This window comes from Callorhinchus milii, unplaced genomic scaffold (genome assembly GCF_018977255.1).
Source record: "Callorhinchus milii isolate IMCB2004 unplaced genomic scaffold, IMCB_Cmil_1.0 Scaffold3, whole genome shotgun sequence".
NCBI lineage: Eukaryota > Metazoa > Chordata > Chondrichthyes > Chimaeriformes > Callorhinchidae > Callorhinchus > Callorhinchus milii.
Window position 1 is genome coordinate 90,566,245 of NW_024704744.1, and position 17,973 is coordinate 90,584,217.

The 17,973-nt window shown below is 46.2% G+C and overlaps 1 protein-coding gene across 1 annotated transcript; it reads left to right on the forward strand.

Moving 5' to 3' along the window:
* The first annotated feature begins 1,208 nt into the window (after positions 1 to 1,208).
* Positions 1,209 to 16,669, forward strand: tmem242 (transmembrane protein 242). Its single transcript, XM_042333382.1, has 4 exons — positions 1,209 to 1,376; positions 9,937 to 10,037; positions 14,989 to 15,126; positions 16,453 to 16,669. The coding sequence occupies exons 1-4, from the start codon at positions 1,247 to 1,249 to the stop codon at positions 16,558 to 16,560; spliced, it is 477 nt and encodes a 158-aa protein (XP_042189316.1). The 5' UTR covers positions 1,209 to 1,246; the 3' UTR covers positions 16,561 to 16,669.
* The last annotated feature ends 1,304 nt before the right edge of the window (positions 16,670 to 17,973 follow it).

The following is a 17,973-nucleotide window of genomic DNA, read 5'->3' on the forward strand; positions in this document are numbered from 1 at the left end:
ACACACACATACGCATGTCTTGATATGGGCGCAAAATTGTCTGGGTTAAGAGCTAATTAGATTAGTTAAGAGGTTGACACTTCACCTCTCCTCACACCAAGCTGAAGGGATGCACCGCGGGACATGAGAGCAGTGGTTGGTTGTACTTCAGGTCTCCTGCGCTTCCCATCCTACCATTGGCAGTCAGTCATCAGCATCTCTGCCCCCACACTCTGGAACTCTATTCCACACTCCCTCCACCTCACCCCCTTTCTTGCCTCCTTCAAGTCCCGTCTAAAGACTTTCCTCTTCGACCGTGCCTTCGGCCGCCCTCTCACCCTCCAACCCTCCTGACTCCAACTCGGGTCCAAAAACCCGACTGTCCAGTGTCCTGGGACGTCTTTCCGAGGTGAATAGCGCTATACAAGTGTAATTTGTTGTTACTGGTAGTGGTGACGGTTGGTCCAGTGTCAGTGTGTGTGTGTGAGCCGCCGGCTCTCTCTCTATAACAATAATGCTTGCATTTGATATAGCGTCTTATCACGTCTTTGAGACCTCTCAAAGCTCTTCACGGGATATACCATATATTTTGTGAGTGTGTGTGTGTGTGTGTGCGGCCCGCGGGCCGCTCTCACCCACTGCTCCCCCTCCCCACCTCTCAGTAGTGTGGGTTGAGAGCTGTAGTGGGATGGGCTGAAGGGTTTTGACACCTCACGCACAAAGCTGAAGGAACAACAAGTACCGGGATGCACCGCGGGAGCTGGAGAGCGGCGGTTGGTGACGTAACGTGCAGTGTGTTTGAATGGATGCGCGCGGTTCCACGCTCTGTGTATGTTTGTGTTGGCCCGCGGGCCATTCTCACCTGTTGCTCACTCCCCCCCCCCACACACACACGTCTTTCTATGGGAGGAATAATTGTCTGGGTTAAGAGCTTATCGGACTAGTTAAGCGGTTGACACTTCACCTCCGCTCCACACACAGGCAAAGCTGAAGGAACTACAAGTACCGGGATGCACCGCGCGCGGGTGGTCAGCGCGGCGGTTGTGACGGTTGGTCCGGCGTGTTTGAATTTGAGAGTGCGCGCGCACCTCCTCGCTGTCTGTGTGGGCCGCGGGCTGCTCTCACCCGCTGCCCCCCCTCCCCTTCCTCCCTTCAACACAAGCGGTGATATGTGAGCGGAATTGTCTGGGGTTAAGAGGTTGACACCCCCCCCCCCCCCCCTCACTCGCAGCGGGAGGAAGGAAGGTAGGCCGGAGGTGATTGAGAGATGGTGGCGGTTGGACCAGGGATTGGCAGCCGGGGAGAGGGGCGATGTGACCGGGACACCGACGCAGGGCCGACCCGCCCTCAAACTCCCCGCGGCTCCACTGCCGAAAGCAAAGTACAAATGATTCAAGGTACAGCAACAGCCATCATTCTGTGTGTGTGTGGAAAGCGCTCATTTTTATATATTACAGAAAGGTTCTCCCGCCGTCAGCCCTTCACTTGAGGTGAGGTGTGTGTGGTGGGTGGGCAATGTCTCCCAACTCCCAGTACACCTAATCTATGGAATTGGTCTCAATTTGACACCTATTGTATAACTGAAACAAAACCAGAAGTGTCTGGGAACCCTCAGCAGGTCAGGCAGCACCTATGGAGAAAGGAAAGTGAGTCAACGTTTGGGGTCCACGACCCTTTCTCAGAACTCAACCTATTGTCAGAACAGAGTGTATTATTGTTTGGCATTCACTTTATAATCATTGTCATCGTCATCATCATAATAATAATCCTTGCATCTTGACATAGCTCCTTGCCACATCTCCGAGACGGCGTAAAGTGCTTCACAGAATATACTGTAAAGTGGAGTCCTGTAGCTCAGTGGTTAGAGCACTCGCTCTGCAAGTGAGACCCCTGGGTTCAATTCCAGGCAGAGCCAAACCTTGGGCAAGTTTCCTTACTCCACAGACCAAATAATAATCCCTCCAAAACAAAACAATAATAAATTGGTCATTTTCAATCCATGACTGTCTGTGGGACACTGCTGTGCACAAATGGCTGCCGCGTTTCACCCACAAATATAAAGTCAATTCACTTTATAAGCATATTCTGTGAAGCACTTTGAGACGTCCAGAAGACGTGAAAAGCGCTATATCAAATGCAAGGGTTATTATTATTACCAAAGTGAATTGACTGTATTTTTGTGGGTGAAACACAATTGCGCACAGCAGTGTCCCACAAATAGTTGTGGGAGGTTATTCACAGATAGAGAAATGCACATGTTGGTAGATTGAGAGAAACATGACCAGTAAAAGGAAGACAGAATAGGTCGAGGCTCACACAAATGGAGACTGAAGATATTTTATCAAGTGGCCCCAGACCTTTATACTAGCCTCTCACTCTTTCACTGACCAGGATTTAGTCAAACTCTGTAACGAGAATCTTAATTTGATTTTAATTTAATAACAATAACAGTTATTACACTTGATACAGCTCCTCATCACGTATCCAAGACATCTTTGGGATGTCTCGAAGCGCTTCACAGTATATACTGTAAAATTAATTGACTGTATATTGTGTGGGCGAAATGCACAGCAATGTCCCACAAACAGCCATGACCAGATTATTATTATTTTTAAAAAAATTTTGAATGAATTATTACCCCCAGGAAAGCAATCTCAATCCACTAACATCTAGGTTCCTACTTACTGGTAGGTAAATGGAGGAATGTGGAGTAAGGAAACTTGCCCTACATTTCGCCCTTCACAGGAATCTAACCTAGGTCCTCTCGCTTGCGAGGCGAGTGCTCTAACCACTATGCTACAGAATTGACTATATATTTTGCAGGCGAAACGCAGCAACCAATTGCGCAAAGCGTGTCTCACAAACGGGTGGATTTGAGTTAATAAAGCATTATAATTTATTAATTTTTTTGAAGGAATTATTAACCCCAGGAAAGTGATCCACCAATTGACTAAAAACTGGGTTCCTATTTACTGCTAGGTAAACAGAGGCATGTGGAGTAAGGAAACTTGCCCAACATTTCGCCTTGCCTAGGAATCAAACCCAGGTCCTAATGTAAATAAAGTACATATTTTCTTTAGAATCATCGAATGGTACAGCACAAAAAGAGGCCATTCGGCCCATCGAGTCTGCCGGCTCTTTGAAAGAGCAATGTAGCATCAATCCCTTTCCCCATAACCCTGCAAACCCGTTCTCCTTAAATACCCGTCCACCGAGTTTTTAAAAGTTGTTATCGAATCGGCCTCGACCACCCTTTCAGGCAATGTGTTCCAGATTCGAACAACTCGTGGCATGAAGAAATTTCTTCTCACCTCCCCTCTGCTTCTTTTAGAGACTATTTTAAATCGGTGACCTTGAGTCACCGACACACCCACCAGTGGAAATAGTTTTTCCCTTTCTAACCTATCAAAACCCCTCATAATTTTGAAGCCCTCTATTAGGTCTCCTCGTAACTTTCTCTGCTCCAACGAGAATAATCCTCGACTCTCTAGCCTTTCCTCATAATAACATAACATGTAGGAGCAGGAGTAGGCCATTCGGCCATTCGAGCCTGCCCCGCCATTCAATCATGGCTGATCTTCTAATCTAACTTTAGCTAATAACATAACCCTGCCTTATCCCCATGTCCCTTATGTAGAAATCTATCATTCCTGGTACCATTCTTGTACATCTCCTCTGCACCCTTTCCAATGCCTTAACATCCTTCCTATAGTGTGGTGACCAGAACTGGGCACAGTATTCTAACTGAGGCCTAACCAGTGTTTTATAGAGGTTAATCATAACCTCCTGACTCTTGTACTCTATGCCCCTATTTATAAAGCCTGGTATCCCATATGCCCTTTTTACAGCTTTATCTACCTGTCCTGCCACCTGCACCCCCAGGTCTCTCTGTTCTTTTGCCCCCCATAAGATTGTATTACCGGCCTATATTTCCTCCCCTCATTCTTTCTACCAAAATGCATTACCTCACATTTCTCCCTGCAGTTGGCTGCTATCCTTCTCACTGTTTACTACCCGACCTAACTTTGTGTCATCCGCAAACTTGGAAATGGTACTTGCTATACCCAAGTCCAGATCATTTATGTATATTAAGAAGAGCAATGGTCCTAATACCAATCCCTGGGGGACACCACTGTACATTTCCCTCCAGTCAGAAAAGCAGCTGTTCACCACAACTCTCTGCTTTCTGTCTCCCAGCCAGTTCTGGATCCATACTGCCACTGTCCCTTTTATACCATGGGCTTCTATCTTTCTTACAAGTCTTTCATGTGGTACTTTGTCAAATGCCTTTTGAAAGTCCATATAAACTGCATCAACTGCACTACCTTTATCCACCCTCTCCGTTACCTCATCGAAAAATTCTATTAGATTTGTTAGACAAGATTTGCCTTTAACAAATCATGTTGGCTGTCCCTAATTAACCCATATTCTTCTAAATGAAGATTTATTCTGTCCCGGATTATAGTCTCCAGGAGTTTCCCCACTACTGATGTTAGATTAGTTTTCAGGTGCGTGCGCACGCAACAAAAAAAAACAACCCTCTGCGCCCCCCCCCAGGGCTCACATCAGAGCAGTCCTGTTGGGTTCGCTGCCCCAATCTACGGGATAATGCCATCCACCTGACCGCTCGCTCCCGGTCCCCGCGTGCGCACTATGGCTGCCGCTTTGACCCGAGCCCCCTCACCCCCTCCCTCCTGCCCCCCTCCTCTCTCCCCCCAAACCCTCCCCCCTCTGCATCTCTCCCGCTCTCTCCTCTCTCTCCGTCCCTCTCGTCTTCTATCCCCACTTGACCCTCCCACAACCTCCCTCTGTTCCAGCCTGGGAATCCTCCGCCGGGCTCACCGCGGCACTCGGCGTTGGCTGTCCAGCAGCAGCCACACCGACTGCCCCATTCCCCACCACACTCGCCACCCACCCCGGACACAGACCCGGGGAGTCAACCTCTCCTCCCTCATCCCCATTCCCCCACCCCTGCCTCACAACCTGGACCCCCCTCCCCTCCCACACACCCTTCTGTCAACCGCTCCCTCCACATCGGACTGCAAAATGTCCGCTCCCTCTGCAACAAGGCCCTGGTCATCAACGATCTCATCCTTGATGAGAACGTTGATATCATGGCCTTGACAGAAACCTGGCTCACCCCAGGCGACACCTTCCCCCTCACGGAGGCCACGCCACCCGGCTACACCTCCCACCACATCCCCCGCCCCAACCGCCGTGGCGGTGGTGTTGCCCTTATCTCAAGGACACCACTTGCCCTATCCCCTACTCCACTGGCTCTTTCCCCTCCTTTGAGCACCTCACCCTCTCCCACCCCTCATTCCTCTCCCTTAAAATCCTCCTCCTCTACCGGCCCCCTAAAACCTCTCCCACCTTCATCTCTGACATTTCAACACTCCTCACATCTCTTTGCCTCTGCTCTGATCGCCTCATCATCCTGGGCGACTTTAACCTACACTTCACCCCCTCCTGCTCCATCTCCACAGACTTCTCTTCCCTGCTCTCCTCACTCAACCTCTCCTTACACATAAACTCCCCCACTCACAGTCACGGCCACCCACTCGATTTGGTGATCACCCGGGGCCTCAGTGTCTCGGATGTCACTATTACCGACAAGGCCATCTCTGACCACTACTTCATCTCCTTCACCACCTCCACCCCCCTCCCCACCTCCACCAGACCCACCACCATCTTCTACCGCCCTTGGAAGAAGTTACCCCCACAATCCCTAACCGATGCCTTGGAGTCCTCTGAACTCCTCTCCCTCTGGCCTTCAACCCTCACCGACCCCTCTTCTCCTCTCTCCCTCCTCCACAATACCCTCTCCTCCACACTCGATACTCTTGCCCCCATCACTTCCCGCACTGTCTCCTACTCCCGCTCCTCCCCCTGGTACACCACCCACCTCCGCTCACTGAAAAGCCAGGTGCGGGCTGCTGAACGCACCTGTGTCAAATCTGGCCTAACGGTCCACCGACAAATCTGGCTGGACCTCCTCAAAATTTACCGCTCCACTCTAGCCTCGGCCAAGTCGTCCTTCTACTCCAGGATAATCCTGGAGGCGAAGAACAACCCCAGGCTACTGTTTTCCACCACAACCCGACTCCTCCGTCCCCCCGCCACCCCGCGCAGGTCATCTCCTCCAACCTTCACTGCGAGGAGATGCTGGATTTCCTTGAATCCAAGATCAAGGGAATCCGCTCCGCGGTCACTTCCCCTCCAACTTCCACCAACCCCCACCCCCTCACTCCTACACTCCGAAACCTACCCATCCTCCCCTACACACCTTCGTACCCGTTTCCCCACCCTCTGTCACTAAACTCATCCTATCCCTAAAACCAACCACCTGCTCCCTTGACCCCATCCCCACTCCACTCCTTATCTCCCAGCTCCACTTTCTTGCCCCACATATCACCGACATCATCAACCTGTCCCTCTCCTCTGGCTCTGTCCCCATTCCATTAAAAACTGCCATCATCACGCCCACCCTGAAAAAACCCTCCCTTGATGCGTCGCAGCTATCAAGCTACCGGCCCATCTCCAACCTCCCCTTTCTCTCCAAGGTCTTGGAAAGAGTTGTCGCCTCCCAACTGCGCTCTTTCCTTTCCACCCATTCTCTTTTCGAACCCCTTCAGTCAGGTTTCCGTGCTGCCCATAGCACAGAAACTGCCCTGGTCAAGGTCACCAATGATATCCTGACCATCTGTGACCAGGGCTCCCTCTGTCTCCTCGTCCTCCTCGACCTATCGGCAGCATTCGATACGGTCGACCACGCTATCCTACTCCACCGCTTGTCCTCCCACCTCAACCTTCAAGGCACTGTCCTTGAGTGGTTTAGGTCGTACCTTTCTCACCGTCTTCACTTTGTCTCGACGAATGGCTTCTCCTCCACCCCCCGTACTGTCTCATGTGGTGTCCCTCAGGGCTCTGTCCTCGGTCCCCTCCTCTTCACCCTCTATATACTCCCCCCTCGGTGACATCATCCGCAGACATGGAGTTAACTTCCACATGTATGCGGATGACACCCAACTCTACCTTTCCTCCTCTACTCTCAACTCCACGACCACCGATGTCCTGACAGCTGCCTGTCCGACATCGAGTCCTGGACGAGAGACAACTTTCTTCAGCTCAACGTGCGAAAAACCGAGGCCCTCCTGATTGGCTCACGTCAGCGCCTCCGCACCTCAGGCGCTGACACCATCAGCATCCAAGGCTGCACTCTCCACCTCTCAAAGCCAGTCAGGAACCTCGGCGTTTTGTTCGACCCTGAGCTGTCCTTTCTCCCTCACATCCGCACCACAACTGGCACCGCCTTCCATCACCTCCGAAATATCGCCAGACTACGGCATTACCTCACCCCTCACGCTGCTGAAACCCTGGTCCACGCCTTTGTCACCTCAAGGCTGGACTATGGGAACTCTCTCCTCGCCGGCCTTCCCGCCACCTCCCTCCACAAGCTGCAGGTCATTCAGAACTCTGCAGCTCGTGTACTGTCCCGCACCAGGCTTCGGACCACATCACTCCCACCCTCGCTCGCCTCCACTGGCTCCCCATCCCCCAGAGGATTGATTTCAAGATCCTCATCCTCACCTACAAGGCCATTCACGGCCTTGCTCCCTCCTACCTCTCCAACCTACTATCCCCCTACCTACCTGCCCGTACCCTCCGTTCCTCCGGCTCCGGTCTGCTCCACGTCCCCCGCCCCAACCGCCCTACCATCGGTGGTCGGGCCTTCAGCCTCTCAGCCCCGAGGCTCTGGAACTCTATCCCCCAGTGCCTTCGCCGCTTCCTCTCCTCCTTCAAGGCCGGTCTCAAAACCTTTCTCTTTGACCGAGCCTTCAGCTCCCCTCTCGACTCTCTTCCCCCTCCTCGCTCCCTCCCTTCCCTCCCCTCACCATTTCCCCCCTCCTCGCTCCCTCCCTTCCCTCCCCTCACCATTTCCCCCCTGCTCGGGTCATGACCCAACTGTACAGCGCCTTGGGACGTCCTCCCGACGTGAAAGGCGCTCAATAAATCGAATCTTGTTGTTGTTAAACCCTCCCCAACAGCACTAGTTAGCCAGTCTGCAAGGACCCTTGCCCCAGCCCTGTTTAGGTGTAACCCATCCATATGATACAGGTCCCACCTGCCCCAGAACTGGTCCCAATGATCCAGAAACCTGAAGCTCTCTTTTCTGGACCATTTCTTCAGCCAAGCATTCATATGCTTGATCCTGCCATTATGGTACTTATTTGCCCGAAGCATAGGGAGTAATCCAGGGATGTTGGATGTTGTATTCTTTAGTGTATTCCCCAGCTTTTGATATTCACCTTGTAGCATCTTAGCCTGTTTTTTTTACCAATATCATGGATCCCAACCTGGATCACCACTTCTGGATGTTCCCCTTCCCCCTGAAAAATGTTATCCACCCGTTCCATGATGTCTAAGACTGTTGCACCGGGGAGGCAACATACCATCATTGACTCCCATCTTCTGTTACAGAAACATCTGTCTATACCTCTCACTGTTGTATCCCCTTTACTGTCCTCTCTGGAGATATCAACACTCTCAATGTTCAGTACAGAGTACCGGTTTGAGAGTGCTACACAATTGGGGGCATTCTGCCCTGCCCGTCCCCTCTTCCTACTATGCCGGACAGTCATCCAGTCATTTTTCATCTGAACCCTCAGTGGCTGTGGGGTGACCACCTCCTGAAGTATCTGGTCCATCAAATCCTCACATCAGTTGTATAACTTTGAAGCCCAAGGCTCCATCACCCCTCTCTTAGGGGTCCCATTGTCTGCGGGATTGATAAAACTATCCTGTCCCTGACCAGATGCAAGCATCTCCCGAGCCTAAGGGGAGTGATGGTTTCCTCCATCATACTGTCCAGGAACCTCTCACTGTCCCTGATGGAGCTACTCTCAGCTGGAGCTTCCTGAGTTGCAGACACTTGCTGCAGGTGAAGTTGCCCGGGCTCAGGGCGCCCCCCATTAACTCCCACATGTCACAGTCCTCGCATTTCACTTGCTACATCATCCTCTCACAAAGTGTTTTCAATATTTTTTTTATTTTTGTTTCTTTGTTTTAATTTGTCGTCAGTGTTGTAGTTATGACAGTTTGTCGATGTTTGTCCCTGGTTCTGCTGTTGAAAATTATATCACACCAACGTCACTTTTTCTTTTTTTTTCGTCGCTCTGACAGTAGCTTACCTATGCTGATCACTAGGCCCAGGCTCCGCCTCCGCTCTGTCCTGATTGCTCTCCTTTTAAACTATTTTTGAGATTATTTTGTAACTGGCAAATGTGTATTTGGTTTGAAGCAGCCTGCGGAACAATAATAATAATCCTTGCATTTGATATAGCGCTTTATGACGTCTTCTAGACGTCTCAAAGTGCTCCAGAGAATATACTGTAAAGTGAATTGATTGTATATTTGTGGGTGAAACGCGGCAGCCAATTGTGCACAGCAGTGTCCCACGAACAGTCATGGATTGAAGTGACCAATTTATTATTGTTTTTTTTCTTGAGGGATTATTATCAGGCGTGTGGAATAAGGAAACTTGCCCAAAGTTTCTTCCTGCCAGGAATCAAGCCCAGGTCTCTCACTTGTGAGGCAAATGCTCTAACCACTGAGCTGCAGGACTCCAGAAACCATGATCTTTTCTTAACACGTCATTAGTTTGGCTGCTTTGTACTTCTCCTAATACACTTGCAACAACAATAAAATTACATTTATAGAGCGCCTTTCACATTGGGAGGACGACCAATTTATTATTGTTTTTTTCTTGAGGGATTATTATCAGGCGTGTGGAGTAAGGAAACCTGCCGGGAATCAAACCCAGATCTCTCGCTTGAAAAACGAATGCTCTAACCACTAATCTACAGGCCTCCTGTACAACAATATGCCGATGTTTGTCTATTGTTGTCTGAGTTGTCTATGATGTTAGCCTTTAACATTTCCATTGTATCTTGCTAGGTGGGCTGTTTCTGGGTTCTGTAACTGCAGCGGGGATATTGGCTGGCTTTGGCATGACTCTATCTATGGCAAAAAAGAAAAGTCCTGGCTGGTTCAGTAAGGTAAGGAGAATATGTTGGCCCAGCTGTTTGGCTGCTGAGGGCTAGGTACCCTATTTGAGGTAATATGTCCTATAGTTTAAAATGCTGCAGCAGAGACAATAACTGAGCAAATTAACTCCTCTGCAGCAACTAAAGATGCATTGGGTGGGTTAGTGGCATGCATTCCTAATCTATAGAATCCTTTGATTTTTCTCATGATTTCCTACATGCAGGGCTCAACCATTACATTTTGGCACATGCCCTTTGAACAAGCAATAGACAATAGTTGTGCATTTGAAATCCTGTCTAAATTATTCTCAATTTATTCAATATTGAAGCCAAATATTATGCTTTTCACAGTGTTCACTGAGGGACGTATATGAATCCATAACTATTGCAGTTTTGAACTCTGGGATCTTGCTCTCCTGCTACGCTTTCTCATCTTACCACAATTCACCTCTCCCCTATGTCTGGAGAAGAGGCCTGTTCAGCAGTTCTATAGCGTTTGAGATGAAAGACAATGGTCTGACAGGTTGAGGTAGACACTTTTACTATGGAAAGTCAGGACTGTAGTTGGAGCATATTATAGTGATAGAAGTTTTGCATTTATAGCGTTTCTATCAAAACTATCAAAAATGTAAGCTTTACCTTTACCAAATGCACAACATTTGTATTTTATAATTTATAATCCAAATTGGAGCCTAATTTAATTGATTTACTTTCTGAATTTGAAATGTTATTAAATTTATATTGGTAGGAAATTGAATTGCGGCAATGTTGATGTCAGCTTTGAATATAATAATATAATAATCCTTGCATTTGATATAGCGCTTTTCACATTTTCTAGATGTCTCAAAGCGCTTCACAGAATAGACTGTAAAGTGAATTGACCGTATATTTGTGGGCGAAATGCAGCAGCCAATTGCGCACAGTAGTGTCCCATAAACAGTCGTGGATTGAAAATTACCAATTTATTATTTTTTGTTTTGGCGGGATTATTATTAGGTGTGTGGAGTAAGGAAAGTTGCCCAAAGTTTCACCCTGCCTGGAATTGAACCCAGGGGTCTCTCTTGCAAGGCGAGTGCTTTTTTTTTGAATGATGAAGTGGATATGTGTTTTAGCCTACACTTAACACAAGATAACTCCTTCTTGTTGAGTTACTGTCTCATTTGAAGAATATTAATTTGTTTTGGAAATGCTTTGTTACAGAGCAGCCTTTGAAGTTGACGGCTCTTTTAATAATGTCACAGGGAATAGATTGATGAGATTATTCTTTTGTAAGATCATGAACTTTAATGAAAAGCCAGCACTTTGATTTAAGATACAGAAAAGGAGGGTGTGTTCCAGTAAAGTAACAAACCTGTTTCTAAACCATTGTAACATGTTTTAAGAAGCTGCTTTACACAGGAATAATCTACTCTTATTATTTGACCAGCAAAAAAATTGAAAATGCTTTTTTTGCTGATTGGGGGCATAAGAGATAGGAGAAACAAAGGGAGTAAATATTGTGTAATAAGTTATGTAATTCAAAAGTAGGCACTAGAAATAATTTAATAATAATCTTTGCATTTGGCGCAGCGGCTAATCATTTTATCAAAGCAGTCGTGATTCAGTGTAAAGTGTTTTTGTAGGCATGTTAAACAAAACTTTCATTTTGTGAATTAATTACCCTGCCATGACCCGCTCGGTCTTTCCCCACCTCCACAACATCGCTCGACTCCGCCACTGTCTCACACCGCTGGCCCTGAGACCTTCATACACACATTCATAACGTCCAGGCTTGACTGCGCAAACTCCCCACTTGTCGGTCACCCCAATTCTTCCTTACATGGGTTGCAGATCATCCAAAACTTGCAGCCCATGTCCTCTTCCCACATCTGGCTCCACGACCCTATCACCTCCATCCTCGCCCAACTCCACTGGTTTCCCATCACAAAAAAGGATACAGTTCACAATCCTGGTCCTCATCTTCAAAGCCCTCCATGGCCTTGCTTCCACCTACCTCTGCGACCTCCTAACACCCTGCCAACCTGCCTGCTCCCTTGGCTCAGTGGGGTCCAGCCTGCTTCACGTCCTCTGGCTCACCTGCCCCACAATTGGGGGGCGGGCCTTTCATTCCCTGGAACTTCATCCCGCAGTCCCTCTGCCTCGCCCCCTCCCTTGCCTCTTTCAAGACACATCTCAAGATCCTCCTCTTCGACCATGCCCTCCAACCTCCCCGATCCCGACCCCCAGCTAGGGTCTGAAACACTTGACTGTCCAGCACCTTGGGACGTCCTCCTGACGTGAAAGGCGCTATACAAATGTAATTTTGTTTTCACATCTTCAAAACATATCAAAGCACTTCACAGAATATATTGTAAAGTGAATTGACTTCATATTTTGTGGGCAAAAACTACCCCCTGGAACTCCATCCCACAGTCCATCGGCCCCGCCTCCTCCCTTGCCTCCTTCAAGACCCGTCTCAAGACCCTCCTCTTCCACTGTGTCTTTGGTCACCCTCCGTCCACGCTCCCCGATCCCGACCCCCAGCTTGACCGAAACATTAATAGTCCAGCACCTTGGGACATCCTCCCGACATGAAAGGCGTTACACAAATGTATTTTTGTTGTTGTTTATCCTACAGGTCTAGCATTTTTTTGATTATATAACTGGGTTAAGTTGGAATACAGTATGTCAGGAGTGTGATGATGTGGCTGCAGAGTTTAAATGTTGCTTTCCCCAATCTAATCAATATCAATTTAAAAAGAAATGTACAGGGGGAAAAAATACCCTGGCAAGTCTGACTAAGTCACTGAAGCATGTAGCTAACATAGGACAGGGAAGAGCAATTCAACGGCTCTTAGAAAGTGATGAGCTTGGAAAGCGCTTAGCCATTTTAAATATACATACATGTACAACGATGTTATAAATATATGGTATAGTGAAAGAATTTCTGCACTGTATTTTTCTTGTCTTGCATCAGTCAGAATGATGCATTGGCATGAATTAAGTATACTTCATGCCAACACTTCGTTAAGATTGCTTCCTAAATAAGCAGCTGAAGTGTTTTGATCAATATTTGCAAAATTCATAATTCTGCTCTCAGAACATAACCTTTCGATATTATTCTAACCGATCTGGTGTAAATAGAGGTTTGTCTCTTTCAACTTGCTTGCAGTGAAGTTAGCACTGAAGTTGGATATACTGTAGACCTGATCATGGAAGTTAATCAGCACAAAGCACACTGTTGCATGTCAGACTTTTATTCCTTTATTCTATTCACTTTGTATTCTGTCCAGTATGAAAGTTCCTTTATCTACTAAAAAAAAAGTCAGATAGTTATTGTAGTTATATACATGGCATGATTGCTTAGCATATGAATTGGTTCTGCTAGTAATTTCTCCAGTTAGTGCTCATTACCAATTACCCCCAGAAAAGCGATCCGCCAATTGACTAACAACCGGGTTCCTACTTACTGCTAGGTAAACAGGTGTGTGGAGTTAGGAAACTTGCCTACAGTTTCGCTCTGCCTGGGAATCAAACCCAGATCTCTCGCTGCGAGGCGAGTGCTCTAACCACTACCCTGCAGGACTCCACATGGCAGTTAAATGGGACAAATTAATTTCTCTTTCAAAGAGACAGCACAGATATGGATCCTTTTTAAACCTGACAACGTTGCAGCTTAATGCTCAGGCTGAATTCTTAATAATACTTCTGGAATTCAGCATTCCCAGCACACGGATAAAGCTTGCCAATTCACATTGCTGCCTCCTACTCAAAAGCATTTAAATAGCATGTTATGCAATAAAACACTCTAACCTTATCTGAACCAAAACCCTGTGGTCACATTAGTAGATTCAGTTGAAGACTTCAATTTTAATGAAGCATCTACCTGAATGTCCTTCTAATAAGCTGCCTGACCTCCGTTTTACACCTTGCTGTGCTTTGTGCAACAATTTGCTTTGAAGAACGCAATGCTGTTGAGCATTGAAACTTTTTAAGTGAAGAATTGTTAATGCACTTGAAATTCGACAGGCAGCTGGGAAAGGCAGAGGGAGAGAAGAATCAAGTGAAGTGAAGAGTATATTTTTGTATGACAATTCGCAAGAGTTCAAATTATAGGAGGTTCATTGCTGCTCTTCATTGTTGTGCAGTGAAGGCAGAGCTTACATTTTTACAGAAGCTGCTCAAAATAGAAACCACTCAAAATGCTTCAGTGGTAATTACTGTCATGTATTAACTGCTTTTGTAGGCTACTGACAGTAGTCTAATTTCAGGAAGCATGTTCCCGTAGATAGCTATGAGGTGGATATAATATAATACAATTATATAATAATGTATAATGGGACCAATTAATCTGGAGTTTCACCCAGAAAATATACTCTCAATTCACTTTATCACGTCTGTGGAGTCCTGTAGCTCAGTGGTTAGAGCACTCGCTTTGCAAGTGAGAGACCTGAGTTCAATTCCAGGCAGAGGGCGAAACCTTGGGCAAGTTTCCTTACTCCACACAGAGCCTAATAATAATCCCTCCAAAACCAAAAACAATAATAAATTGGTCATTTTCAATCTACAACTGTTTGTGGGACACTGCTGTGTGCAAGTGACTGCCGCGTTTGCCCACAAATATACAGTCAACTCACTTTACAGTATATTCCTATTATACAGTATATATAGTCTACTCCTATCTGCTACAAGTGGAGTCACACTGAAGCAAGTTGTTTCATAACAAGGATGGATTGTAACAGCGCCAGAAACTGAACTGATGTGAGAAGCAACATGATGCCCTGGAGGCAGTGCTGGCAGCCATTTTTATTCTGTCAACGTGTTCTAACACAGGTCATGGGATCTAATTTTATGGACCCCCAAAAAATGGGATTGGATGTTTATTTATTTATTTATTCACTTTTGTTGCATGTTCCAAACAGTAACTACTTGTTACTTACCTGTGTATTTTATAATTTTATATTTTTTATCCTTTCTTTTATAGGGACTAAACGCAACAGCAGCTGTTCCTGAGAGTGGAGCATCTCTGGCCTTGAGAGCTCTGGGCTGGGGCTCACTCTATGCCTGGTGTGGGGTTGGTCTGTTCAGCTTTGCAATATGGAAAGCTTTAGGAGTACACAGTGTAAGTATTTTTACATTTTATTTTGTTTAGTCCTTTGCATAACTGGAAAATAAAGAGTTACCATTCTGACTATATTTACAATAGCTTGTCACCACAATACAATACAAAATTATATTTGTATAGCGCCTTTCGTGTCGGGAGAACGTCCCGAGGCACTATTACATTTTTGCCAAACTGGATAACAACAAACTGTATTTGAATGCAGCCTTTCACATACAATGACCATCTTGAAGCACTTTACAGATTCAATAGTGAAAATGCAGATTTAGGTTATTGATGAAAAGTACAATTAAAGAGATGTTTTGAAGAGGGCTTTGAAGAATGGATTGAAACGTCAAAGAGTTTGGAAAAGTATTAAAAGTGCTGGGAAGGAGCCCTGATTGCAGAGCATTATTGTTGTCATTTTGAGAGAGAGTGTCTCGTTGCTGTGGACAGGTTGAATACCAAACTTGATGGGCTCAAACAGGAGGTTATGAAGAGTTGGTATGGTGAAGGGAGTTTCTGCCGGTGTCCTAGCCAGATGGAGTCCTGTAGCTTGGTGGTTAGAGTAGAGATCGAGTCCTGTAATTCAGTATTAGAGTGCTCGCCTCACAAGCGAGAGGACCTGGGTTTGATTTCCGGATAGGGAGAAATGTTAGTCAAGTTTCCTTACTCCACACGCCTCTGTTTACCTAGCAGAATATAGGAACCTGGTTGTTAATTGATTGGTGATTGCTCTTCCGGGGGTAATAATCCCTTCAAAAATAAATAATAATAATTTTGGTTACCGAATCCAAGACTTCTTGTTACAATTGTATCCAAGACTGCTGTGCCAATTGGCTGCCTGCCACATTTGGCCACAAAATCTGTTACAAATACTTCCAACAACAACAAATTACATTTGTATAGTGCTTTCAAGTCGGAAGGACATCCCAAGGCCCTGGACAGTCAGGGGTTTCGATACGAGAAAAGTTTGAGATCAGGAGGGGAGGGGGGAAGGTGCGGTCGAAGAGAAGGGTCTTGAGAGAAGCCTTGAAGGAGGCATGGGAGGGAGGAGCGGGCTGGAGCCTGCTGAGCGGAGGGAGTGGACAGGTTGGTATGGCGTTAGAAGCTCACAGAGGTTGGAAGGAGCAAGGCCATGGAGGGCTTCGAAGGCGAGAATAGACAGAATAAAATGCAAAATAAAATGCAGAGTGTCTACTCTGGCTACACATTTAGACTGTTAAACTAATGACATTTGTTTCATTAAAAATTGTCAATTGGTGGCTTCTCAGAAAATTGTATCAAAATACTCTTTCTTAACATTGATAATTTAATTTTGTTTTTGTTTTGTTTCCCCTGTTGCAGATGTTGGAATTCAGACAAAAGATGCAGTTGATATTCCCAGGGATTCCAAAAAATGAGCCTCAAGCCAATGAGCAGTTCAGTTGGGAAAACGTACTGAAATCAAAGTGATGTACTGCTTAAGTGAAATCGATGCGTGCAGTCCCAGAGACACCTACCTACTATGTGGGTCCTGTAACTCAGTGGTTAGAGCACTCGCCTCGCAAGTGAGAGGACCTGGGTTTCATTCCCAGGCAGGGCGACGCCTTAAGCAAGTTTCCTTACTCCACACACCTCTGTTTACCTAGCAGCAAGAAGGAAACCCAGTTGTTAGTTGATTTTCCAGGAGATAATAATCCCTTATATATACAGTCAATTCACTTTGCAGTATATTCTGTGAAGTGCTTTGAGACGTCTCAACGACGTGATCAGGTGCAATATCAAATGCAAGGATTATTATTACAATTATTATACTGCAAAAAAAACTTTTGTGCATTTTGCTGCTGATGAAAATTACTGACTTTGTAAAACTATGCGCAAAATCAAAATACTTTTGTTGTGACCTGGAATTTTTTAAACATTTTCTTCCATACTCCTGACAGAAGTGACTCAGCCCCACACCATGGGCTGCTGTTAGTATCTCGCCCTGGAGAGTTCACCTCAGCAACCTCATCCATAGAATAAAATGCAGAATATCGTTAGACACCCTGGCTACACATTTAGACTGTTAAACCAATGACATTTGTTTCATTAAAAATTAAATCTACCATGTGGATGAGGGAAATCATTTGAGTCTGTCCCCTTGTCATCCTGACTTGTCGGGTGCATCTGTGGACAGAGGTGAGAAGTAAGATTCCTGGCTGATCATTTTTATTCCCCTCCCCCCCATTACTAAACAGAAGCCAGTTGTGTTCCCCACCAGTGTTCCGGATGAGATCAGCTAATTCAGCGCAGACCAGAAATTAAACCTGGGACTTTCCTAACCTGTGTGCATCAGTCCGACAACATAATTACCCACAGAAACCCATCCAGGAGCCAATACTGTTTGATAATCATAGCATGCTTCTTAATCTTGAAATTGTGAAGTAATGACATTCATCCTGTTATTTTTAAATGTTTCTTTTTGTGGAACAATAGCTATTTACATTTGTATAGTGCATTTCACATCAAGAGGACATCCCAAGGCGCTGGACTGTCAGGAAGGGTAGGGGTAGGAGGGTGCCCGAAGGCGTGGTCCAAGAGGAGGGTCTTGAGATATTTCTTGAAGGAGGAAAGGGAGGGAGCGATGCAAAGGGGAGTTCCAAAGGGTGGGGGCAAGTTTATTCACTATATACTTTTTATTTTTTTAAAAAATTATTGAATTAAATCTAAACAATAGAGATACTCGATTTCTTTGGGTTTTTAAATATGTTGTTTTTCCTACATTGGATCCTGTTTGCAAAAAAGAAAGGAGTTTCTCCTGGTGTCCTGGTCAACAATCCTCCAGATAAAATTGGTCATTCACTTCATGGCTGTTTGTGGGTCTTGGAAATACAGCAAGTACTA

Excerpts from the sequence above, each read along its gene's own strand:
- tmem242 (XM_042333382.1), top strand. The coding sequence starts at position 1,247 with ATGGTGGCGGTTGGACCAGGGATTGGCAGCCGGGGAGAGGGGCGATGT. Across the intron at positions 1,377-9,936 it reads CAAAGTACAAATGATTCAAG|GTGGGCTGTTTCTGGGTTCT; the intron begins GTACAGCAACAG and ends GTATCTTGCTAG. Across the intron at positions 10,038-14,988 it reads GTCCTGGCTGGTTCAGTAAG|GGACTAAACGCAACAGCAGC; the intron begins GTAAGGAGAATA and ends TTTCTTTTATAG.